Here is a 19,359-nt window from a genome sequence, read left to right as displayed (position 1 = left end):
GCGTTCACGGCTCCCCCATCCTTCTCCCCTGCGTTCACGGCTCCCCCATCCTTCTCCCCTGCGTGCATGGCTCCCCCATCCTTCTCCCCTGCGTTCACGGCTCCCCTATCCTTCTCCCCTGCGTTCACGGCTCCCCCATCCTTCTCCCCTGCGTTCACGGCTCCCCCATCCTTCTCCCCTGCGTTCACGGCTCCCCCATCCTTCTCCCCTGCGTGCATGGCTTCCCCATCCTTCTCCCCTGCGGTCACGGCTCCACTATCCTTCTCCCCTGTGTGCTTGGCTCCCCATCCTTCTCCCCTGCGTGCATGCCTCCCCTATCCGCCCACCCTGCGTGCATGGCTCCCCATCCTTTTTCCCTGTCATACTCACCTCTCACCGCGCGGCGCAGAACAGAACTTCCTGGCATCTCTTCTGCAGCGTCTTCCTTCCTGTCTTCAGCGGTCACATGATAGCGCTCATTAAGGTCATGAATATGTGCATATTCATGACCTTAAATGAGCGGTACCATGTGACCGCTGAAGACAGGACGCGCTGCCGGCGCTGAGATGCAGTTTCAGCCACCGCTGGAGGAAGGTGAGTATTACGTCTTCAGGGAGGGGGGCGGGAAGGAGGGAGGGAGGAGGGGGGCGGGAAGGAGGGAGGGAGGAGGGGGGGCGGGCACTTGACCCCGGAGTTTTATAAAAAAACAACAACAAAAAACCTAGCAGCGCAAATCCAGTTACTATAGAGTCTGCCGCCCTCTCTCTTCGGCCGCCTGAACCAAAGGGCTCAAATCGCCTAATGGTAGCAGCATCCCTGGGTTGCAGGCGCAGCAACGTGTCCTTCTTTCCCTTCCTGGGCCGAGCCCAGTCTGTTACTCTCCTCTCCTCCTGAATATCTCCTTCTCCCTCCAGTCAGCTTCTGTCTCACTTCCTAACCAAACCCCCAGTTTTACCCAAGTGTGAGGAGTGGCCTAATAGATAGAACCTGGTGGCCGGCGTGTGAAGTGTGTGTGTGGCTGTGATACCTGGCAGGGTGAACTCCTTTGGTGCCATCAGACGTAACATCGCTCCCCCTGGTGGGAGAACGACATTACTGCAATGACCAGTACTCTGGGGCGCTGCATATGCCAGATACAATCCTGCACAAAGGTTGATGGCCCCATAAGATGCTCTATAGACTATGCCCCATAAGATGCTCCATAGATTATGCCCCATATAATGCTGCACAAGGGTTGATGGCCCCATAAGATGCTCCATAGATTATGCCCCATATAATATGCACAAAGGCTGACTGCCCCATAAGATGCTCCATAGATTATGCTCCATGTGCTGTTGCTGCTGCGATGAAAAAAACAAACTGACACACTCGCCTCTCGTCGCTCAGGGCCCCCCCCCCCATGCCCCCCCTTCCTCTGGCCCTTGCGATATTCACCAGTCCCCGTTCCACCGCCGTGCGGAGCGGGGACAAGTGAATATCACATGGCCCACTCTCCCCCGTTATACTCACCCTCCCGATGCAGTCCCTGCTTCTCCGTTGTCCCTGGCCGGCAGCTTGTTCCTGTGTTCAGCAGTCACTGGTACAGCTCATTAAAGTAATGAAAATGCGGCTCCACCCTTATGGGAGTGGAGTCGCGTCCATATTCATTACTTTAATTAGCGGTACCACGTGACCGCTGAGTATAGGAAGAGCTGCAGGCACCGGAGAAGCAGGGACATGCATAGACGCGCCGGGAGCAGGTGAGTGTGATGTGACAGCTGCCGCTCCCCCTCCCCCGCCGACCCCCTAGGACAATGACTCGAGTATAAGCTGAGAGGGGCACTTTCAGCCTAAAAAAATGGGCTGAAAATCTCGGCTTATACTCGAGTATATACGGTAAGTTCTTTTTCTGATAAGTACACACTCGCGCCTTCTCCTCGACGTTCCTCTGTGACCTTTTGTTGCTACATGGGATCTTTATGATGTTATATCGTCATCATCTTCACATTCAGGTCCCTTCTTCACATTCTGAGAATTTTCCTGATTGACCAGTCAAGGATGGATAGTGGCAGGAAAGAGATGGCAAAGAGGCTGTTAAACCTCACCCTAGAGATCCTCTTCCAGCTTACTGGGGAGGTGAGAGATTCTGATGACGTCACATTACATCATTCTTATCTATTGGAATAACAGATGGACAGAACTGGAGAGGTGAGGACTCTGGAAATGTCTGTAGTGAGATTTATTAATGTGTCTCCATAACCAGGATTACACAGTAGTGAAGAAGACCTCTGGTGAGCGCTGTCAGGCCCCTGTGTCTGAGGGATGGGGAAGACCCTTAAGCCCAAATACGGGGCCTCCACCTCAACCCCTGATACATGAGGATATCAATGACCAGAAGATCTTAGAACTCACCAACAAGATGATAGAGCTGCTGACTGGAGAGGTGACACTGCTGGGAATGCTGGGACATTATACAGTAATGCTATAAAAGGATCAGGGGATGACAATATCATTGTATATGTCAGGTTCCTATAAGGTGTCAGGATGTCGCCGTCTATTTCTCCATGGAGGAGTGGGAGTATTTAGAAGGACACAAGGATCTGTACAAGGATGTAATTGTGGAGGTTCCCCAGCGCCTCACATCACCAGGTAATAGCTATGAATAAATTCACTTCTTTAATAATAAGTGCTGAAGTAAAGCTTACAGAATTTACAAACCCACAGGTTCTCTAAACCTATATAGTGAGTATGTAAATATGTTTACATAATTTTTGATGACTATAATTAGAATTGTATTTTTTTTTCTATTGCGCCAACATATTCCACAGTATTTTACAATTCATAGGGGACTTGTACAGACAATAAAGATATGAGAGAGTAACACATAATTCTACACATACCAAGAGAAGTGAGGGCCCTACTCACAATCTTACAATCTATGAGGAAATAGATGAAACCACCAAAGATGAATGGTAAAAAGTGTGGTTAAGCCATCAATTAAACAGGGTATTCAAATAACGCTGCATGAACTGGTCACCAGCACAGAGTGCTACTAAGTGTATGGAGGGTGTATAAACTGATAAGACCAGATTGCCAAACAAGTGCTTATATCAGAAAATCTATATAATAAAATGTGCATATCATGTGCATATCACCATACTAGATCAGGTGTAAAAAAGAATCAATAAAAGTGCATAAGGATAAGTGCAGTTTTAAGGTGCTATATGTACAGTAGATGCTATCATGAGTCACTTGCTTATAAAGATGGGGGAGTTTGTTCTGAGACCGGCAAATACTTGATGCCTTGCACCCCGACGCGCGTTTCGGAAACACTGTTCCTTCGTCAGGGGGTGTGTGTGATGTATGACCGATGAGTTTATATATGAGCACGATTATGTGTTGGTGTCTATGTCTGTAACCTCAGTGTATGCGGCGCATGCGCCGCTCGGACAACCCGGAAATCCAAGCCGCCGCGTCACGCGACCGGACGCACAGGATGTGTTCCCGGCGTTGCCAAGGTCGCGAAGACGCCCCGGCCCAGACCGCAAGGTGCCAGCGGCGCACGCGCACCACTGGGGGTATGACATGAGCAGTATCAGATTTTGTGAGGTGTTCAGTCACTTATACGCACTGCTGGAATTACAGAGTGGGCGGTGATGTGTAAAGGATGTAGTGAAATGTGCAATAATTGGATATGTAGTATGTGACACTGACAAATAGAGAATAAAATGTGAAAAATAATAATAATAATTAATAAATGATACAATATATATGAGAATACAAATAAATCGAGTGTGTAATTTATAGGAAACACCTTATAATAATAAAATACACTAATTCATAACTGATACAGGGTAATCATAATACAAAAAGAGAGATAATTAGTGACAACTACATGATATAGATCAAAAAATTGTTTCATAATAAACATGATTTCAACAACTAATTAATCATTATTTCAACAGTCCAATGTGTCCAAACCGGATCAATATCTAAGTCGGAGTCCTCACAGTCCGGTCCGGACCAAGGAATAAGAAATCCCCGAACAGAAATACCCGGATCATACAAACGAGGTCCCCCCAATAAAGTCCAGCACCAAAGAGACACTCACAAAGGTAAGTAGTCTAAGATCACCTACAATGGTATAAAAAATAAAAAATTAGTACAGGATAATTACAGTATAATAAACATCTTCCAGTCAACAATAGTAAAATGCAATATATACATATTTCGTAATAAAAAGAGAGTAAAAAATAAAAATATAAATATTCATAAAAATGGTATACAAGGATGGAGTAACTATTAACACAAGAACAGTCACAGAAATGGAGCAAAGCTCAGATTCTCGTTTAGGCCATTGGGAGAAACTGTATCCAGTGACCAAATCCATTTGGTCTCTAGTTGGGCCAGGGGTGTACTAATCTTTCCGCCCCTTTCATTAAGTTCAATCTTATCTATCCCAAATACTTTTAAAAGAGAGGCATCACAATTATGGTATATCTTGAAATGTTTTGGTATAGTTTTTAGTAATGTGACATCCTCAATATCCCTAGCTGCTTGTATCCCCAAAATAATATAAGTGGTGAAGTAAAGCTAGTTTTACAGAATTTTCAAACCCGCAGGTTCTCTAAACCTATATAATGAGTCTGTAAATATGTTTACATCATTTTTGATGACTATCCTAAGAATTGCATTTTTTTTAATTTCTATTGCTCCAACATATTCCACAGTATTTTACAATTCATAGGGGACTTGTACAAACAATAAAGATATGAGAGAGTAACACATAATTCTACACATACCAAGAGAAGTGAGGGCCCTACTCACAATCTTACAGTCTATGAGGAAATAGATGAAACCACCAAAGGCGAATGGTAAAAAGTGTGGTTAAGCCATCAATTAAACAGCAGGGTATTCAAATAACGCTGCATGAACTGGTCACCAGCACAGGGTGCTGCAAAGTGTATGGAGGGTGTATAAACCGATAATGCCAGATTCTGAGGAAAATTTAATAAGGACAAAGAGGAAATGGATAAATCAGGTAAGATGATTTGACAGTCTAAAGAAATGTGTTTTTAGAGCATGATTAAAGGGAACCTGTCACCCCGAAAATCGCGGGTGAGGTAAGCCCACCGGCATCAGGGGCTTATCTACAGCATTCTGTAATGCTGTAGATAAGCCCCCGATGTTACCTGAAAGAGGAGAAAAAGACGTTAGAATATACTCACCCAGTGGCGGTCCCGCTGCTGGTCAGGTCAGATGGGCATCTCCGGTCCGCTGCGGCGCCTCCCATCTTCATTACAAGACGTCATCTTCTGATCTTCAGCCACGGCTCCGGCGCAGGCGTACTTTGCTCTGCCCTGTTGAGGGCAGAGGATAGTACTGCAGTGCGCAGGCGCCGGAAAGGTCAGAGGCCCGGCGCCTGCGCACTTCAGTACTTTGTTCTGCCCTCAACAGGGCAGAGCAAAGTACGCCTGCGCTGGAGCCGTGGCTGAAGATCAGAAGATGACGTCTTGTAATGAAGATAGGAGGCGCCGCAGCGGACCGGAGACGCCCATCTGACCTGACCAGCAGCGGGACCGCCCCTGGGTGAGTATATTCTAACGTCTTTTTCCTCCTCTTTCAGGTAACATCGGGGGCTTATCTACAGCATTACAGAATGCTGTAGATAAGCCCCTGATGCCAGTGGGCTTACCTCACCCGCGATTTTCGGGGTGACAAGTTCCCTTTAAAACTGATACTCATAATTAATCGAATTGTTTATAGTAATTCACTGGAGAACTAGTGCAGAGAGCATAGCGAGCGTGGTAGACAGAGATGAGGCAGAAGATCTTGGATGGTGCAAAATTGTGGCAAGCTCAGAGTGTTAGAATAATAAGTTTATATTGTATTCAATAGCGGATGGTCAACCTGTGTAAATAGTGGCACAGGGTGGAGGTATCATTGTTGCCCCTTTTCTTATTTATTGCACTATTCCCATGTTCCATTACACGTGTGTATATATATATATATATATATATATATATATATATATATATATATATATATATATATATATATATATATATATATAACCTCTTCAGATTTTATGTTACTATGCCTGGTGAACAGATCTGAGTCGTCTCGAAAACTTTCTATTTGTCACTTTTTAATGGCTAACTGAAGATATGGTAAAAACCACTGAGGACTCTCAGATTTTAATATTTTTCAATTTTCTGGCTAACACAGTACAAAGATATATTTTCCTTGTATTATGAGCTACAGTAAGAATTTTTGAACAGACGAAAGTTAAGAAAAGGTCGAATTCTAGTGATGTTTTTTGAGATACAGGTGACATGAGCAAGTGAATGATTGGATATAGGTAGTAAAAGAAAGATCTGAGTAAAATGTAACCGTAAATGTGACATTTGCGTAATCTTTCTGAGATATACTCTTTCATAGCGGTGTGTTCCGGGCCAGAAAGATTGTGCGAACGGGCCTTGGGCAAATTAGCACCCGGAATAAGATTAATAGTACAATCATAGGGGCGATGTGTTGGCAAGACTTCAGCCTCTTTTTCGGAAAACACTTCTCCAAAATCTTTCAGGTACTCTGGAATACCCTCCAGATTAACGGAAGACACCAGAACAGCAGAAAGACAACCATTAGAACAATTAAGACCCTATTTAACAATATCACGAGATTCCCAGTCAATATCAGGATTGTGCAACTGTAACCAGGGGAATCCCAACACTAGTCCCGCTGGAAGGTTATCCAGAACATAACATGAAATTTATTCCTGGTGCAAGGACCCCACCTTGAGGAGGAACTCCTCAGAGACAAACTTAACCACATTTTGAGCCAGCGGGGTCATATCAATGGCAATGACATGAATGGGAGTCTTTAGCCTAACTGTCCCTAGCTTACTCTTGGACACCAGACTAGAGTCAATAAACTTCATGGATGACCCACATTCCACAAATGCTGAAGTGGTTGCGTAACCATCTCCACAACAAAGTTCCACCTCTAACAGAATCTTTTGAAATGAGGAAAATGGTACTTGAGAGTCTAGGTGACCTCCTCGACAATCACCCAGACTTAAGCGTTTTCCCGGCAACTTGTTAGTCGGTGGGCAAGAGGAGCAGTCCTTCTTCCAATGTCCCGGATTGCCACAATAAAAACATCTCCCCTCGCGACACCGCTTCTCCTTCTCCTTGAAGTTAGTGGCCCCAACCTCCATAGGTTCCGTATATGGCATAACTTCGGACTTAGGAGGATATACTGGAACCTCTCGCTGATAACTCCTCTCTCCCTCAATCCAATCCATGCGAATGGCCCGAGTCATGGCCTCCTCCAAAGAACTGGGTGGCGGATGGAGCGCCAGAGCGTCCTTGTGATGATCCGAAAGTCCTCTCTTGAACTGGCATCTTAAAGCAGAGTTATTCCAGGACACCTCAGGGGACCACTGTCTAAACTCTGAACAATACCATTCAGCAGTGAGTTTACCCTGGGAGAGATCCATGATCGTGTCCTCTGCTACCCTGACCCGGTCTGGTTCATCAAAAATCAGTCCTAAAGCTTCAAAGAACCTATCCACATACATACATTCAGGGGCAGTAGGAGGTAAAGAGAAAGCCCAAATTTGAGGACCCTCCCAGAGTAAAGAAATAATTATCCTAACCCATTGACTCTCTTCTCCTGAAGATCTGGAAGAACCATGCTCCAACCACAGCCAGGACCAAAACTACCACAACAGGGAATGTTTTTAAAATGTATATATTTTATTTAGTAACAATAGAGAGCCATTAAAATGTACAAGAAACAATAATAAAATTTTGTATAAATATGTATATACATAATATGAAATGTGCACATATCAATAGTGTGTTATACAGTCAAGTTTTTGTGTATGGCAGGTCAAGCTATATTACAGTATATGTTATACCCCTAAGGACTCAATCAGTATAAAAAAACATATATTGCACATGCCAAACAAGTGCTTATATCAGAAAATCTATATAATAAAATGTGCATATCATGTGCATATCACCATACTAGATCAAGTGTAAAAAAGAATCAATACAAGTGCATAAGTGCATGAGGATAAGTGCAGTATTAAGGTGCTATATGTAGATGCGATCATGAGTCACTTGCTTATAAAGATGGGGGAGTTTGTTCTGAGACCGCCAAATACTTGATGCCGTGCACCCCGACGCGCGTTTCGGAAACACTGTTCCTTCGTCGGGGTGTGTGTGATGTATGACCGATGAGTTTATGCATGAGAACAATTATGTGTTGGTGCGATGTCTGTAACCTCAGTGTATGCGGCGCATGCGCCGCCCGGACAACCTGAAAATCGAAGCCGCCGCGTCACGCGACCGGACGCACAGGATGTGTTCCCGGCGTTGCCAAGGTCACAAAGACGCCCCGGCCCAGACCACAAGGTGCCAGCGGCGCACGCGCACCACTGGGGGTATGACATGGGCAGTATCAGATTTTGTGAGGTGTTCAGTCAGTTATACGCACTGCTGGAATTACAGAGTGGGCGGTGATGTGTAAAGGATGTAGTGAAATGTGCAATAATTGGATATGTAGTATGTGACACTGACAACTAGAGAATAAAATGTGAAAAATAATAATAAATAATACAATATATATGAGAATACAAATAAATCGAGTGTGTAATATATAGGAGACACCTTATAATAATAATAAAATACACTAATTCATAACAATGATACAAGATAATCATAATAAAAAAAGAGATAATTAGTGACAACTACATGATATGGAGCAAAAAATTGTTTCATAATAAACATGATTTCAACAACTAATTAATCATTATTTCAACAGTCCAATGTGTCCAAACCGGATCAATATCTAAGTCGGAGTCCTCACAGTCCGGTCCGGACCAAGGAATAAGAAATCCCCGAACAGAAATACCCGGATCATACAAACGAGGTCCCCCCAATAAAGTCCAGCACCAAAGAGACACTCACAAAGGTAAGTAGTCTAAGATCACCTACAATGGTATAAAAAATAAAAAATTAGTACAGGATAATTACAGTATAATAAACATCTTCCAGTCAACAATAGTAAAATGCAATATATACATATTTCGTAATAAAAAGAGAGTAAAAAATAAAAATATAAATATTCATAAAAATGGTATACAAGGATGGAGTAACTATTAACACAAGAACAGTCACAGAAATGGAGCAAAGCTCAGATTCTCGTTTAGGCCATTGGGAGAAACTGTATCCAGTGACCAAATCCATTTGGTCTCTAGTTGGGCCAGGGGTGTACTAATCTTTCCGCCCCTTTCATTAAGTTCAATCTTATCTATCCCAAATACTTGTAAAAGAGAGGAATCACAATTATGGCATATCTTGAAATGTTTTGGTATAGTTTTTAGTAATGTGACATCCTCAATATCCCTAGCTGCTTGTATCCCCAAAACCGTGTTCCCGTGTGCGGATTTTTAATTGGCGGGTCGTCATCCTTATATATATATATATATATATATATATATATATATATATATATATATATATATATATATATATATATATATATACAGTGGGGCAAAAAAGTATTTAGTCAGTCAGCAATAGTGCAAGTTCCACCACTTAAAAAGATGAGAGGCGTCTGTAATTTACATCATAGGTAGACCTCAACTATGGGAGACAAACTGAGAAAAAAAATCCAGAAAATCACATTGTCTGTTTTTTTAACATTTTATTTGCATATTATGGTGGAAAATAAGTATTTGGTCAGAAACAAACAATCAAGATTTCTGGCTCTCACAGACCTGTAACTTCTTCTTTAAGAGTCTCCTCTTTCCTCCACTCATTACCTGTAGTAATGGCACCTGTTTAAACTTGTTATCAGTATAAAAAGACACCTGTGCACACCCTCAAACAGTCTGACTCCAAACTCCACTATGGTGAAGACCAAAGAGCTGTCAAAGGACACCAGAAACAAAATTGTAGCCCTGCACCAGGCTGGGAAGATTGAATCTGCAATAGCCAACCAGCTTGGAGTGAAGAAATCAACAGTGGGAGCAATAATTAGAAAATGGAAGACATACAAGACCACTGATAATCTCCCTCGATCTGGGGCTCCACGCAAAATCCCACCCCGTGGGGTCAGAATGATCACAAGAACGGTGAGCAAAAATCCCAGAACCACGCGGGGGGACCTAGTGAATGAACTGCAGAGAGCTGGGATCAATGTAACAAGGCCTACCATAAGTAACACACTACGCCACCATGGACTCAGATCCTGCAGTGCCAGACGTGTCCCACTGCTTAAGCCAGTACATGTCCGGGCCCGTCTGAAGTTTGCTAGAGAGCATTTGGATGATCCAGAGGAGTTTGGGGAGAATGTCCTATGGTCTGATGAAACCAAACTGGAACTGTTTGGTAGAAACACAACTTGTTGTGTTTGGAGGAAAAAGAATACTGAGTTGCATCCATCAAACACCATACCTACTGTAAAGCATGGTGGTGAAAACATCATGCTTTGGGGCTGTTTCTCTGCAAAGGGGCCAGGACGACTGATCCGGGTACATGAAAGAATGAATGGGGCCATGTATCGTGAGATTTTGAGTGCAAACCTTCCATCAGCAAGGGCGTTGAAGATGAAACGTGGCTGGGTCTTTCAACATGACAATGATCCAAAGCACACCGCCAGGGCAACGAAGGTGTGGCTCCGTATGAAGCATTTCAAGGTCCTGGAGTGGCCTAGCCAGTCTCCAGATCTCAACCCTATAGAAGACCTTTGGAGGGAGTTGAAAGTCCGTGTTGCCAAGCGAAAAGCCAAAAACATCACTGCTCTAGAGGAGATCTGCATGGAGGAATGGGCCAACATACCAACAACAGTGTGTGGCAACCTTGTGAAGACTTACAGAAAACGTTTGACCTCTGTCATTGCCAACAAAGGATATATTACAAAGTATTAAGATGAAATTTTGTTTCTGACCAAATACTTATTTTCCACCATAATATGCAAATAAAATGTTAAAAAAACAGACAATGTGATTTTCTGGATTTTTTTTTCTCAGTTTGTCTCCCATAGTTGAGGTCTACCTATGATGTAAATTACAGACGCCTCTCATCTTTTTAAGTGGTTGAACTTGCACTATTGCTGACTGACTAAATACTTTTTTGCCCCACTGTATATATATATATATATATATATATGGGAGCAGGGGCACACAGCGTAATAAATTACTGCTCTGGAAGTGCATGTAATTGAGTGTTTGATTTTAAATGTCACAGTATCTTTAGTTTTTTAAAAAAAATTGGGTTCTCACAATATTAGGGCAGGCTACACAATTTCCGCATGGTCTGCAGCCCAATTGAGGTTTAACTTTAGTTAGAAAAGAAGACGTAGAGTCCCTAACATAGTGGCTTTTTACAAGAGAATCCCCAAGGTTGCGTGATCGCCTGAACGTGATGTTGGGATATTTGCCAATATATTGTGTCAGTACTGGGTCACTTTAAATGATTGACCAGGATTTTGTCAAATTATGGCGCATTAATTCGGTCTGGCTATGGAAGTGGGTAATATACCTAATTGGCTGTATCGCATTTCATGATTTTATGGTGTATAGGGCCTGATGTCACGTGGTATGTTTTGCCCGGTTATATGCCTTTTTAATTTATCGGCGACTATATCCCCTCTCAAGAAATCTCCCTTTTAAATCCATTGACTGTTTTCAAAATCCTCTTCATTAGAGCAGACCCTCTGAAGGGGTAAAAATTGGCCTATAGGTATAGAGCATATCATGGCTTTGGGATGTGAGGATGTCACATGCAAAAATGAGTTTACTGATGTCGGTTTCCGATAGAGATCAGTTTGAAGGAAATTATCTTCGCCCCTCCTTATGCTAACATGTAAAAACTCAATTTGATTAAGATCACATTTGTATGTTAGATGTATATTATATGGGTTTTGATTGAGTTGAAGCATAAAGGACTCAAGGGATGTCTTAGACCCCTGCTAGAAAAAGAAAATGTCATCGATGAAACGTACCCACAGAAGGATACGGTCCATCGCTGGCATAAGTTCAGACAAAAGGAGATCCTTCTCCCACAGCACCAGGAACAGATTTGCATATGCCGGTGCAAATGAAGCACCCATGGTGGTTCCCTGAAGCTGCAGGTAGAAGGACCCCTTAAAAAGAAAAAAATTATGCGACAAGGAAAACTGTAGAAGTTTCAGAGTCAATTCACTCATATTCACAGGTATAGAAGAAGAGCTCAGAAAATATTGTACCGCTTGCAGTCCATCATTATGGCGTATGTTAGTATAGAGTGACTCCACATCACATGACACTAAGAGTGTCACTGGCGATATGTAAGCCATCCATTTTTTTTTAGGAAGTCATTCGTATCCTTAATGAGTGATGGTACTTCCTCAACAGCGGTTGTAATCTGGAGTCAATGAATTTATTAATGTTCTCCATAAAATTGCCACAACCTGAAATGATGGACCTGCCCGGTGGTGTAGTATGATTTTTATGAATTTTGGGTAGCAAGTAGAACGTTGGTATCACCGCTTCGATAACTTGTAGGGCCAGAAATAAATCTTTGGTTATCACCTCATTATCCCTAGCCTCTTTAAGAATAACCAACAATTCATTACGGAATTTCTCAAATGGCTTAAAAGTCAGCTTTTTATAGCATACATTAACCTTTAGCTGTCTGAATGCCTCTGCCTCATAAAGTACTTTAGGCCACATCACAATATTTCCGCTTTTATCGGCAAGTTTAATTAAGATGTCATGCATCCCCTGTAATCTTACCAGGCTCTTCATTTCTTTTTTGCTCAAATTCTCCATATTTGGGTAGCGTGGGATTTTGTTGAACTCTCTTACAGTTTGTACAAAAACATCAAGGGTGGGACAGGAAGATAATGGTGGAAATTTACGTGAGCGTGTTTGTATTGAACTTGGGATCTTACCTCCCTCAGGTTCATTATGTTCACGTTCCAGTTCTTCAAGGGTATTCAGTGCCTCCTGTTCCGCCTCTGTAGGGAATAGTCAGGTTATATCCTTATTATGAAAATGTTGTTTAAGAATTAATTTCCTCACAAATAAATGCAAGTCTTTGATAGCAGTAAACTTGTCAAAATTAGCTGTAGGGCAAAACATCAAACCTCTATTTAACACGTCAATTTCTGTTTGTGAGAAATTATGAGAGCTTAAATTACAGTAATTACCTTATTGGTGTTTCTATTATTTTCGGGAGAGTATCTGAAGAGGAGGCACATGAAATATCACCGTTGGTTATATTAGATAATGTAGACATTGTGCGCTCACGGATTATGTCCTTTTGTTGGAATTTTATGCCATCTATAAATTCTCCCATTGGCAAGATACCTCTGATCTCTAAGTAGTTTGCTCGTTTCTTTGCCCTGTATATCCTTAACCCACTGGTCTACCAATTTCTCCAATTGGGGATTAATGGATTCAAACTGTTCAATAGTAAGGCTCACTTTAACCTTAGTAAGGGCCTCATCCAGCGATTTACCAATTTCAGTTAAAGTCTTCATGTTGTACTGTATAATTAACTCCATTAATTTTTTTGATGTCTCAGTACATGTAGTTTCCCACTTCTTTATAAAGTCTTCATCATAAATTGGCAACGATGGTGTGATCTGAGTCCGCAGGCCTCTTGGAATAAGCTGGCTGTGGTTGGAGCATGGTTCTTTTAGTCCCTTTTTAGTGGTTTCACTATACTGTTTGCACATATGGTGACCTTTTGGTAATTCGGTATAATTTGAATATTTTCCTATAGATATCAGGAGACTTTATATAATACTTGGGTGTCACTACTGTGTTTAATTAACTCCTGAAGTTCTGGGTCTAAGGGAGAAAAGTAGCTTATAACTCTCTCTCTGAATGTATGAAACTTCTCCTTCTCTCTAAAGAAAGTATATAGGGGCCTGACCGTAGGTTCTGGAGAGTGTAAAGAAATATCAATGGGGTCAGATTGCCTAAAGGCTAATTGTGTCATGAAACCCTGAAAACATTTAAGTTTCAGTAAGTTCCCTCTGGAGTTGGTTATGGGAAGTGGCAAGGGCTCCATGTTCCACTGACAAATCTTGCATCATTTGGGTCAAACTTGACATATGATCCGCAAGGGTATGAAGTGGATCCATAGAGAGAAAATAAAAAGTGAGGCCAGTTATAATGTCACGCTGTGATACTGAGGTTTAAAGAGAGAACACAAACTCCTCTAGATGGCAGCAGAGAAGAGTGAATAGAATAGTGAATAGAATATCTTGCTTTCAAGCAGAATAGTGGTAACGCTGCGAAGCCACCACTAGGTGGCAGCAGAATAGTCAGAGAGACAAGTCGTTACCAGAGAGTAACGCAGTACAGAGGGAAATCCAAAACACCGAGTCAAATCCAAAACACCAAGTCAGGAGAACGCAACAGGTCAGTGCCGGTCAGTAGCAGCGTTATCAGAAGGGAGAGACAGATCAAGTCAGGGACGAGTCAAAGTCAAATACCGGGGAATCCAAGCACACAGGGAGATAAGGAGCAGGAACAGGTAGGAAGGGGGTAAACAGACATGGGTAAAGTCAGATGTAAGCAGTAGGACAAATCAGGAACTCAGCAGAGCCAGCTGCACACGCCGAAGGCAAGCAATATAACTGGCACTGCATACAGGTAACAGCACAGCTAGATAGCAGACCGGAAACAGGAATGAGGCAGGGAAAATTAACGCCTGACATGACCAGACCGGGAAAGGAGAGACAATACAAAACCCGGCATGGATCATGACAGGTAGAGTAGTAGAGGGGGAAAACACAAGGAGTTCAGTTTTTGACAAATTCAGCGTTAGATAGAGGATAGACATCATTAAAGTTAGAGACGACAGATAATCATTGATATTTTGTAGTAATGTTTGGGTGATGTAAAGAGAAGTGTATAATTTATTATCATCAGCATCAGAGATGGTACTGAAAAGCGAATCTGCATATGGTTTGTCCAATAAGGTCAGTGAGGTGTGGAGGAGGGGTAGAAAAGCCAGTAATTGGTACACCAAAGGAGCTGTTAGAGAGGTAGGAGGAAAAGCAAGAGAGCAGTATCATTGATGACAATAGCGCGGAGCATAGTGAGGAGGAGCTGGTAACTCAGTGTTAAATGCTGCAGAGAGAACCAGGAGAATCAGTAGAGAGTAGTGACCATAAGATTTCGATTTTAGTCGATCATTAGAGAGTTTAGTAATTGCGGTTTCTGTAGAGCAGGGGTGGGGAACCTTTTTCCAGCCGAGGGCCATTTGGAAATTTCTACCATCATTCGGGGGCCACATAAAAATGATCACCTTGAAAATTACCCCAGTATATTTAGTGAAACAATTAATTACTGTAACTCACCCTTAATGTGATGGCTGGAGCTGCTTCTCTTTGGTGCAGCTGTGATGATAGGTGATGCTGATTATGTTACTTCTCACGGCTGCTTTTCCAGGGGTGGCACGAAGATCACGGGGCACAGAAATCACAGGGGGGCGCAAAGATCAAAGGAGAGCACATAGCTGGAGGGGACAGAGATAACGGGGCACAGATACATGGGAGCACAAATATTGCAGGGGGTACATAGCAGGGGGGCACAGGGATCAAAGGGGGCACATAGATCACAAGGGGCACAAAGCTGGGAGCCATAGAGATCACAAGGATGCACATAGCTGAGGGGCACAGAGATCACAGGGTGCAATAGGTGGAGGGCACAGAAATCACAGGGGGAACAGAGATCAGGGGGGTACATAGCTGGGGGGGCACAGAGATCACAGGGGGCATATAGCTGGAGGGCACAGAAATCACAAGGGGGCATATAGCTGCGGGGGGCAGAGAGATCACTGGGAGATAGAAATCACTGGGGGAACGGATCACAGGAGGGGCACAGAGATGACATTGGGGCACATAGCTGGGAGGCACATAGATCACAGGAGGTATATAGCTGGAGGGCACAGAAATCACAGGGGGTACATAGCTGAGGGGCACAGAGATCACGGGGCATATAGCTGGAGGGCACCACAGAGATCACAGGGGACATATAGCTGAAGGGGCAGAGAGATCACAGGGGGAACATAGATCACGGGGGGGACATAGCTAGGGGGCACAGATCACAGGGGGCATATAGCTGGAAGGCACAGATCACAGGGGGCATATAGCTGGAGGGGTAGAGAGACCACAGGGGGAACAGAGATGACATGGGGCACATAGCTGGGAGGCACAGAGAGCACAGGGGGTTTATAGTTGGAGGAGCAAAGAGATGATATTGGGGCACAGAGATTACAGGGGGCACATAGCTGGGGGGCACAGGGATCACAGGAGGGGCACAGGGATGACATGGGGGCACATAGCTGGGAGGCACAGAGTTCACATGGGGCTTATAGTTGCGGAAGTACAGAGATCATATTGGGGCACACAGTGGGGGGCACAGATCACAGGGGGCACATAGCTGGGGACACAGGGATCACATGGGGCACATAGCTAGGGGCACAGGGATCACAGGAGGGGAACAGAGGTGACATGAGGCACATAGCTGGGAGGCACAGAGATCACAGGAGGGGCACAGATGACATGGGAGCACATACCTGGTAGGCACGGAGATCACAGGGGGCTTATAGTCGAGGGAGCAAACAGATCATATTGTGGCACAGAATTCACAGTGGGCACATAGCTGAGGGACACAGATCACCTGCAGACACAGAGCTGCCAGCACAGAGATCGCTCTGGACTCTCTGGCAGCAGCTCCTCTTCCAGGACAGGAGAATAGGTGAGCATTCAGCACTAACCCCGCCCACCCCGATGACATCATTCAGGTGCAGGGCAGGCAGCGTTCTGTGATGAATGCTGCGTGCCGTGCACTTGGAGTTAAAGGACCGGCAGCCGGCAGGTTGCGGCTGCCGCCCGGACATTAAGGACTCCGGGGACCTCCCTGCGGGCCGCATAAATAGACACCATGGGCCGCATGCAGGCTGCAGGTTCCTCACCCCTGCTGTAGAGTGTAAAGAGTGGAAACTGATTTGAAAAGGGATAGAAATATGAGAGATAACACACTAGACGATAGTGGACCAAGCATTCCAGGAGTTTAGAGATAAAGAGGAGATTAAAGATATGTCTGTAGTTAGCAGCGCAGTTCTGGTCAAGAGATGTTTTTTGTAAGTAATGTATGTGTGCTGATGTGTTTAACATATTAACATAGCAAGGCTAAAAAAAGACATTTGTCCATCCAGTTTTGCCTATGTTCCATCAGAATAAATCGCCAGATCTACGTCCTTCTAAAGAACCTAATAACTGTAAGATACAATATTGTTACGCTCTAGGCAGACATCCAGGCCTCTTTTGAACCCCTCAACTGAGTTCACCATCACCTCCTCCTCAGGCAAGGAATTCCAGATTCTCACTGCTCTAACAATAAAGAATCCTCCTCTATGTTGGTGGAAAAACCTTCTCTCCTCCAGACGCAGAAAATGCCCCCTTGTGACCGTCACATTCCTTGGTATAAACAGATCCTCGGAGAGATATTTGTATTGTCCACTTATATACTTATACATGGTTACTAGATCGCTCCTCAGTCGTCTTTTTTTCTAGACTAAATAATCCTAGTTTTGCTAATCTCTCTCGGTATTGTAGTTACCCCATCCCCTTTATTAATTTTGTTGCCCTCCTTTGTACTCGCTCTAGTTGCATTATATCCTTCCTGAGCACCGGTGCCCAAAACTGTACACAATACTCCGTGCGGTCTTACCATGGATTTGTACAGAGGCAGTATAATGCTCTCATCATGTGTATCCAGACCTCTTTTAATGCACCCCATGATCCTGTTTGCCTTGGCAGTCGCTGCCTGGCACTGGCTGCTCCAGGTAAGTTTATCATTAACTAGGATTCCCAAGTCCTTCTCCATGTCAGATTTACCCAGTGGTTTCCCGTTCAGTGTGTAATGGTGATATTGATTCCTTCTACCCATGTGTATAGCCTTACATTTATCACTGTTTAATCGCATCGGCCATCTATCGGTCGAAGTTGACAACTTATAAAGGTCAAGGGGCCTACACTCTCACTTTTGATTCTTTTACTATTGATATAGTGTAAGAACAGTTTGGGATTAGTTTTACTCCTTAGCAATGTGTTTTTCTGCTTCCTTTTTGGCAGCTTTAATTAGTTTTTTAGATAAAGTATTTTTATCCCAATAGTTTTTTAGAGCTTCAACGGTGCCATTATGCTTTAGTGGTTTTAATGCTCTCTTTTTACTGTTAATTGCCCGTCTTACTTCTTTGTTTAGCCACATTTGGTTTTTCCTATTTCTTTTCCCATAAGGTATAAACCGCTTACAGTGCCTATTTAAGATGTTCTTAAACATTTCCCATTTATTATCTGTATTCTTCTTTCTGAGGATATTGTCCCAGTCTACCAGATTAAGGGAATCTCTAAGCTGGTCACACTTTGCCTTCCTAAAGTTCAGTGTTTTTGTGACTCCCTGAGAAGTCCCCCTAGTGAAAGACAGGTGAAACTGTACAACATTGTGGTTGCTATTTCCTAGATACCAGACAACCTCTCAGATTTGTTATTCTGTCAGGGCTATTAGATAGTATTAGGTCTAAAAGTGCTGCTCCTCTGGTTGGATTCTGCACCAATTGTGAAAGATAATTTTTCTTGGTTGTTAGCAGAAACCTGTTGCCTTTATGGGTTTAGCAGGTCTCTGTTTCCCAGTTAATATCCGGGTAGTTAAAGTCCCCATAACAAGGACCTCGTTATAGGTTGCAGCTTCGTCTATCTGCCTTAGTAGTAGACTGTCCATGATTTCTGTTATATTTGGGGGTTTGTAACAGAGCCAATGAGAATTTTGTTACTATTTTTCCCTCCATGTATTTCAACCCTTATGGACTCGACATCCTCATTCCCTTCACGAATATCCTCCCTTAAAGTGCACTTTAGACAAAACTTTACATAAAGACAAACCCCTCCTCTCCGATTTTTACGATCCTTTCTAAACAGACTGTACCCCTGTAAGTTAACTGTCCAGTCATAGATTTCATCTAACCATGTCTCGGTTATTCCCACTATGTCATAGTTACCTGTAGATATTTCTGCTTCTAGTTCTTCCATCTTGTTTGTCAGTCTTCTGGCGTTTGCGAGCATGCAGTTTAGAGGATTGTGTTTTGTTCCAATCTCCTCCCTGGGGATTGTGTTTGAAGGAGGGAAAGGTAAGGGATGAAACAGAGAGGTTACATATTTTAGTTAAGTTTGTGGTGACAGCCGGCGAGAGGGATTGAAGGAAGTGAGAGGGAATAGGGTCAGGGTGCAGGTAATAGGTTGAGAAGAAGTGAGAAGCCTGATAACTTTTATGGTTCACAGCAGATCACCGTAATAATTTCTCACCATGAACTGCTGTGAAGCCAC

General features: G+C 43.4%; 1 protein-coding gene across 1 annotated transcript in view; it reads left to right on the top strand.

The window, feature by feature from the left end:
• The window catches only part of LOC138663988 (oocyte zinc finger protein XlCOF8.4-like), a 68,596-nt gene that overhangs the window by 32,464 nt on the left and 16,773 nt on the right, over positions 1 to 19,359 (top strand). Inside the window, exons 2-6 of the mRNA XM_069750384.1 lie at positions 1,971 to 2,094; positions 2,222 to 2,401; positions 2,484 to 2,607; positions 3,924 to 4,073; positions 8,791 to 8,940. Of these exons, the coding sequence (XP_069606485.1) occupies positions 2,017 to 2,094; positions 2,222 to 2,401; positions 2,484 to 2,607; positions 3,924 to 4,073; positions 8,791 to 8,940 (682 nt within the window). The 5' untranslated portion in view covers positions 1,971 to 2,016. The remainder of the gene's footprint in view (positions 1 to 1,970; positions 2,095 to 2,221; positions 2,402 to 2,483; positions 2,608 to 3,923; positions 4,074 to 8,790; positions 8,941 to 19,359) is intronic.

This window comes from Ranitomeya imitator, chromosome 2 (assembly GCF_032444005.1).
Source record: "Ranitomeya imitator isolate aRanImi1 chromosome 2, aRanImi1.pri, whole genome shotgun sequence".
NCBI classification, from domain to species: Eukaryota; Metazoa; Chordata; class Amphibia; order Anura; family Dendrobatidae; genus Ranitomeya; species Ranitomeya imitator.
The sequence above is the reverse complement of the archived record's forward strand: the minus strand, read 5'-3'. Positions and strand labels throughout refer to the sequence as shown.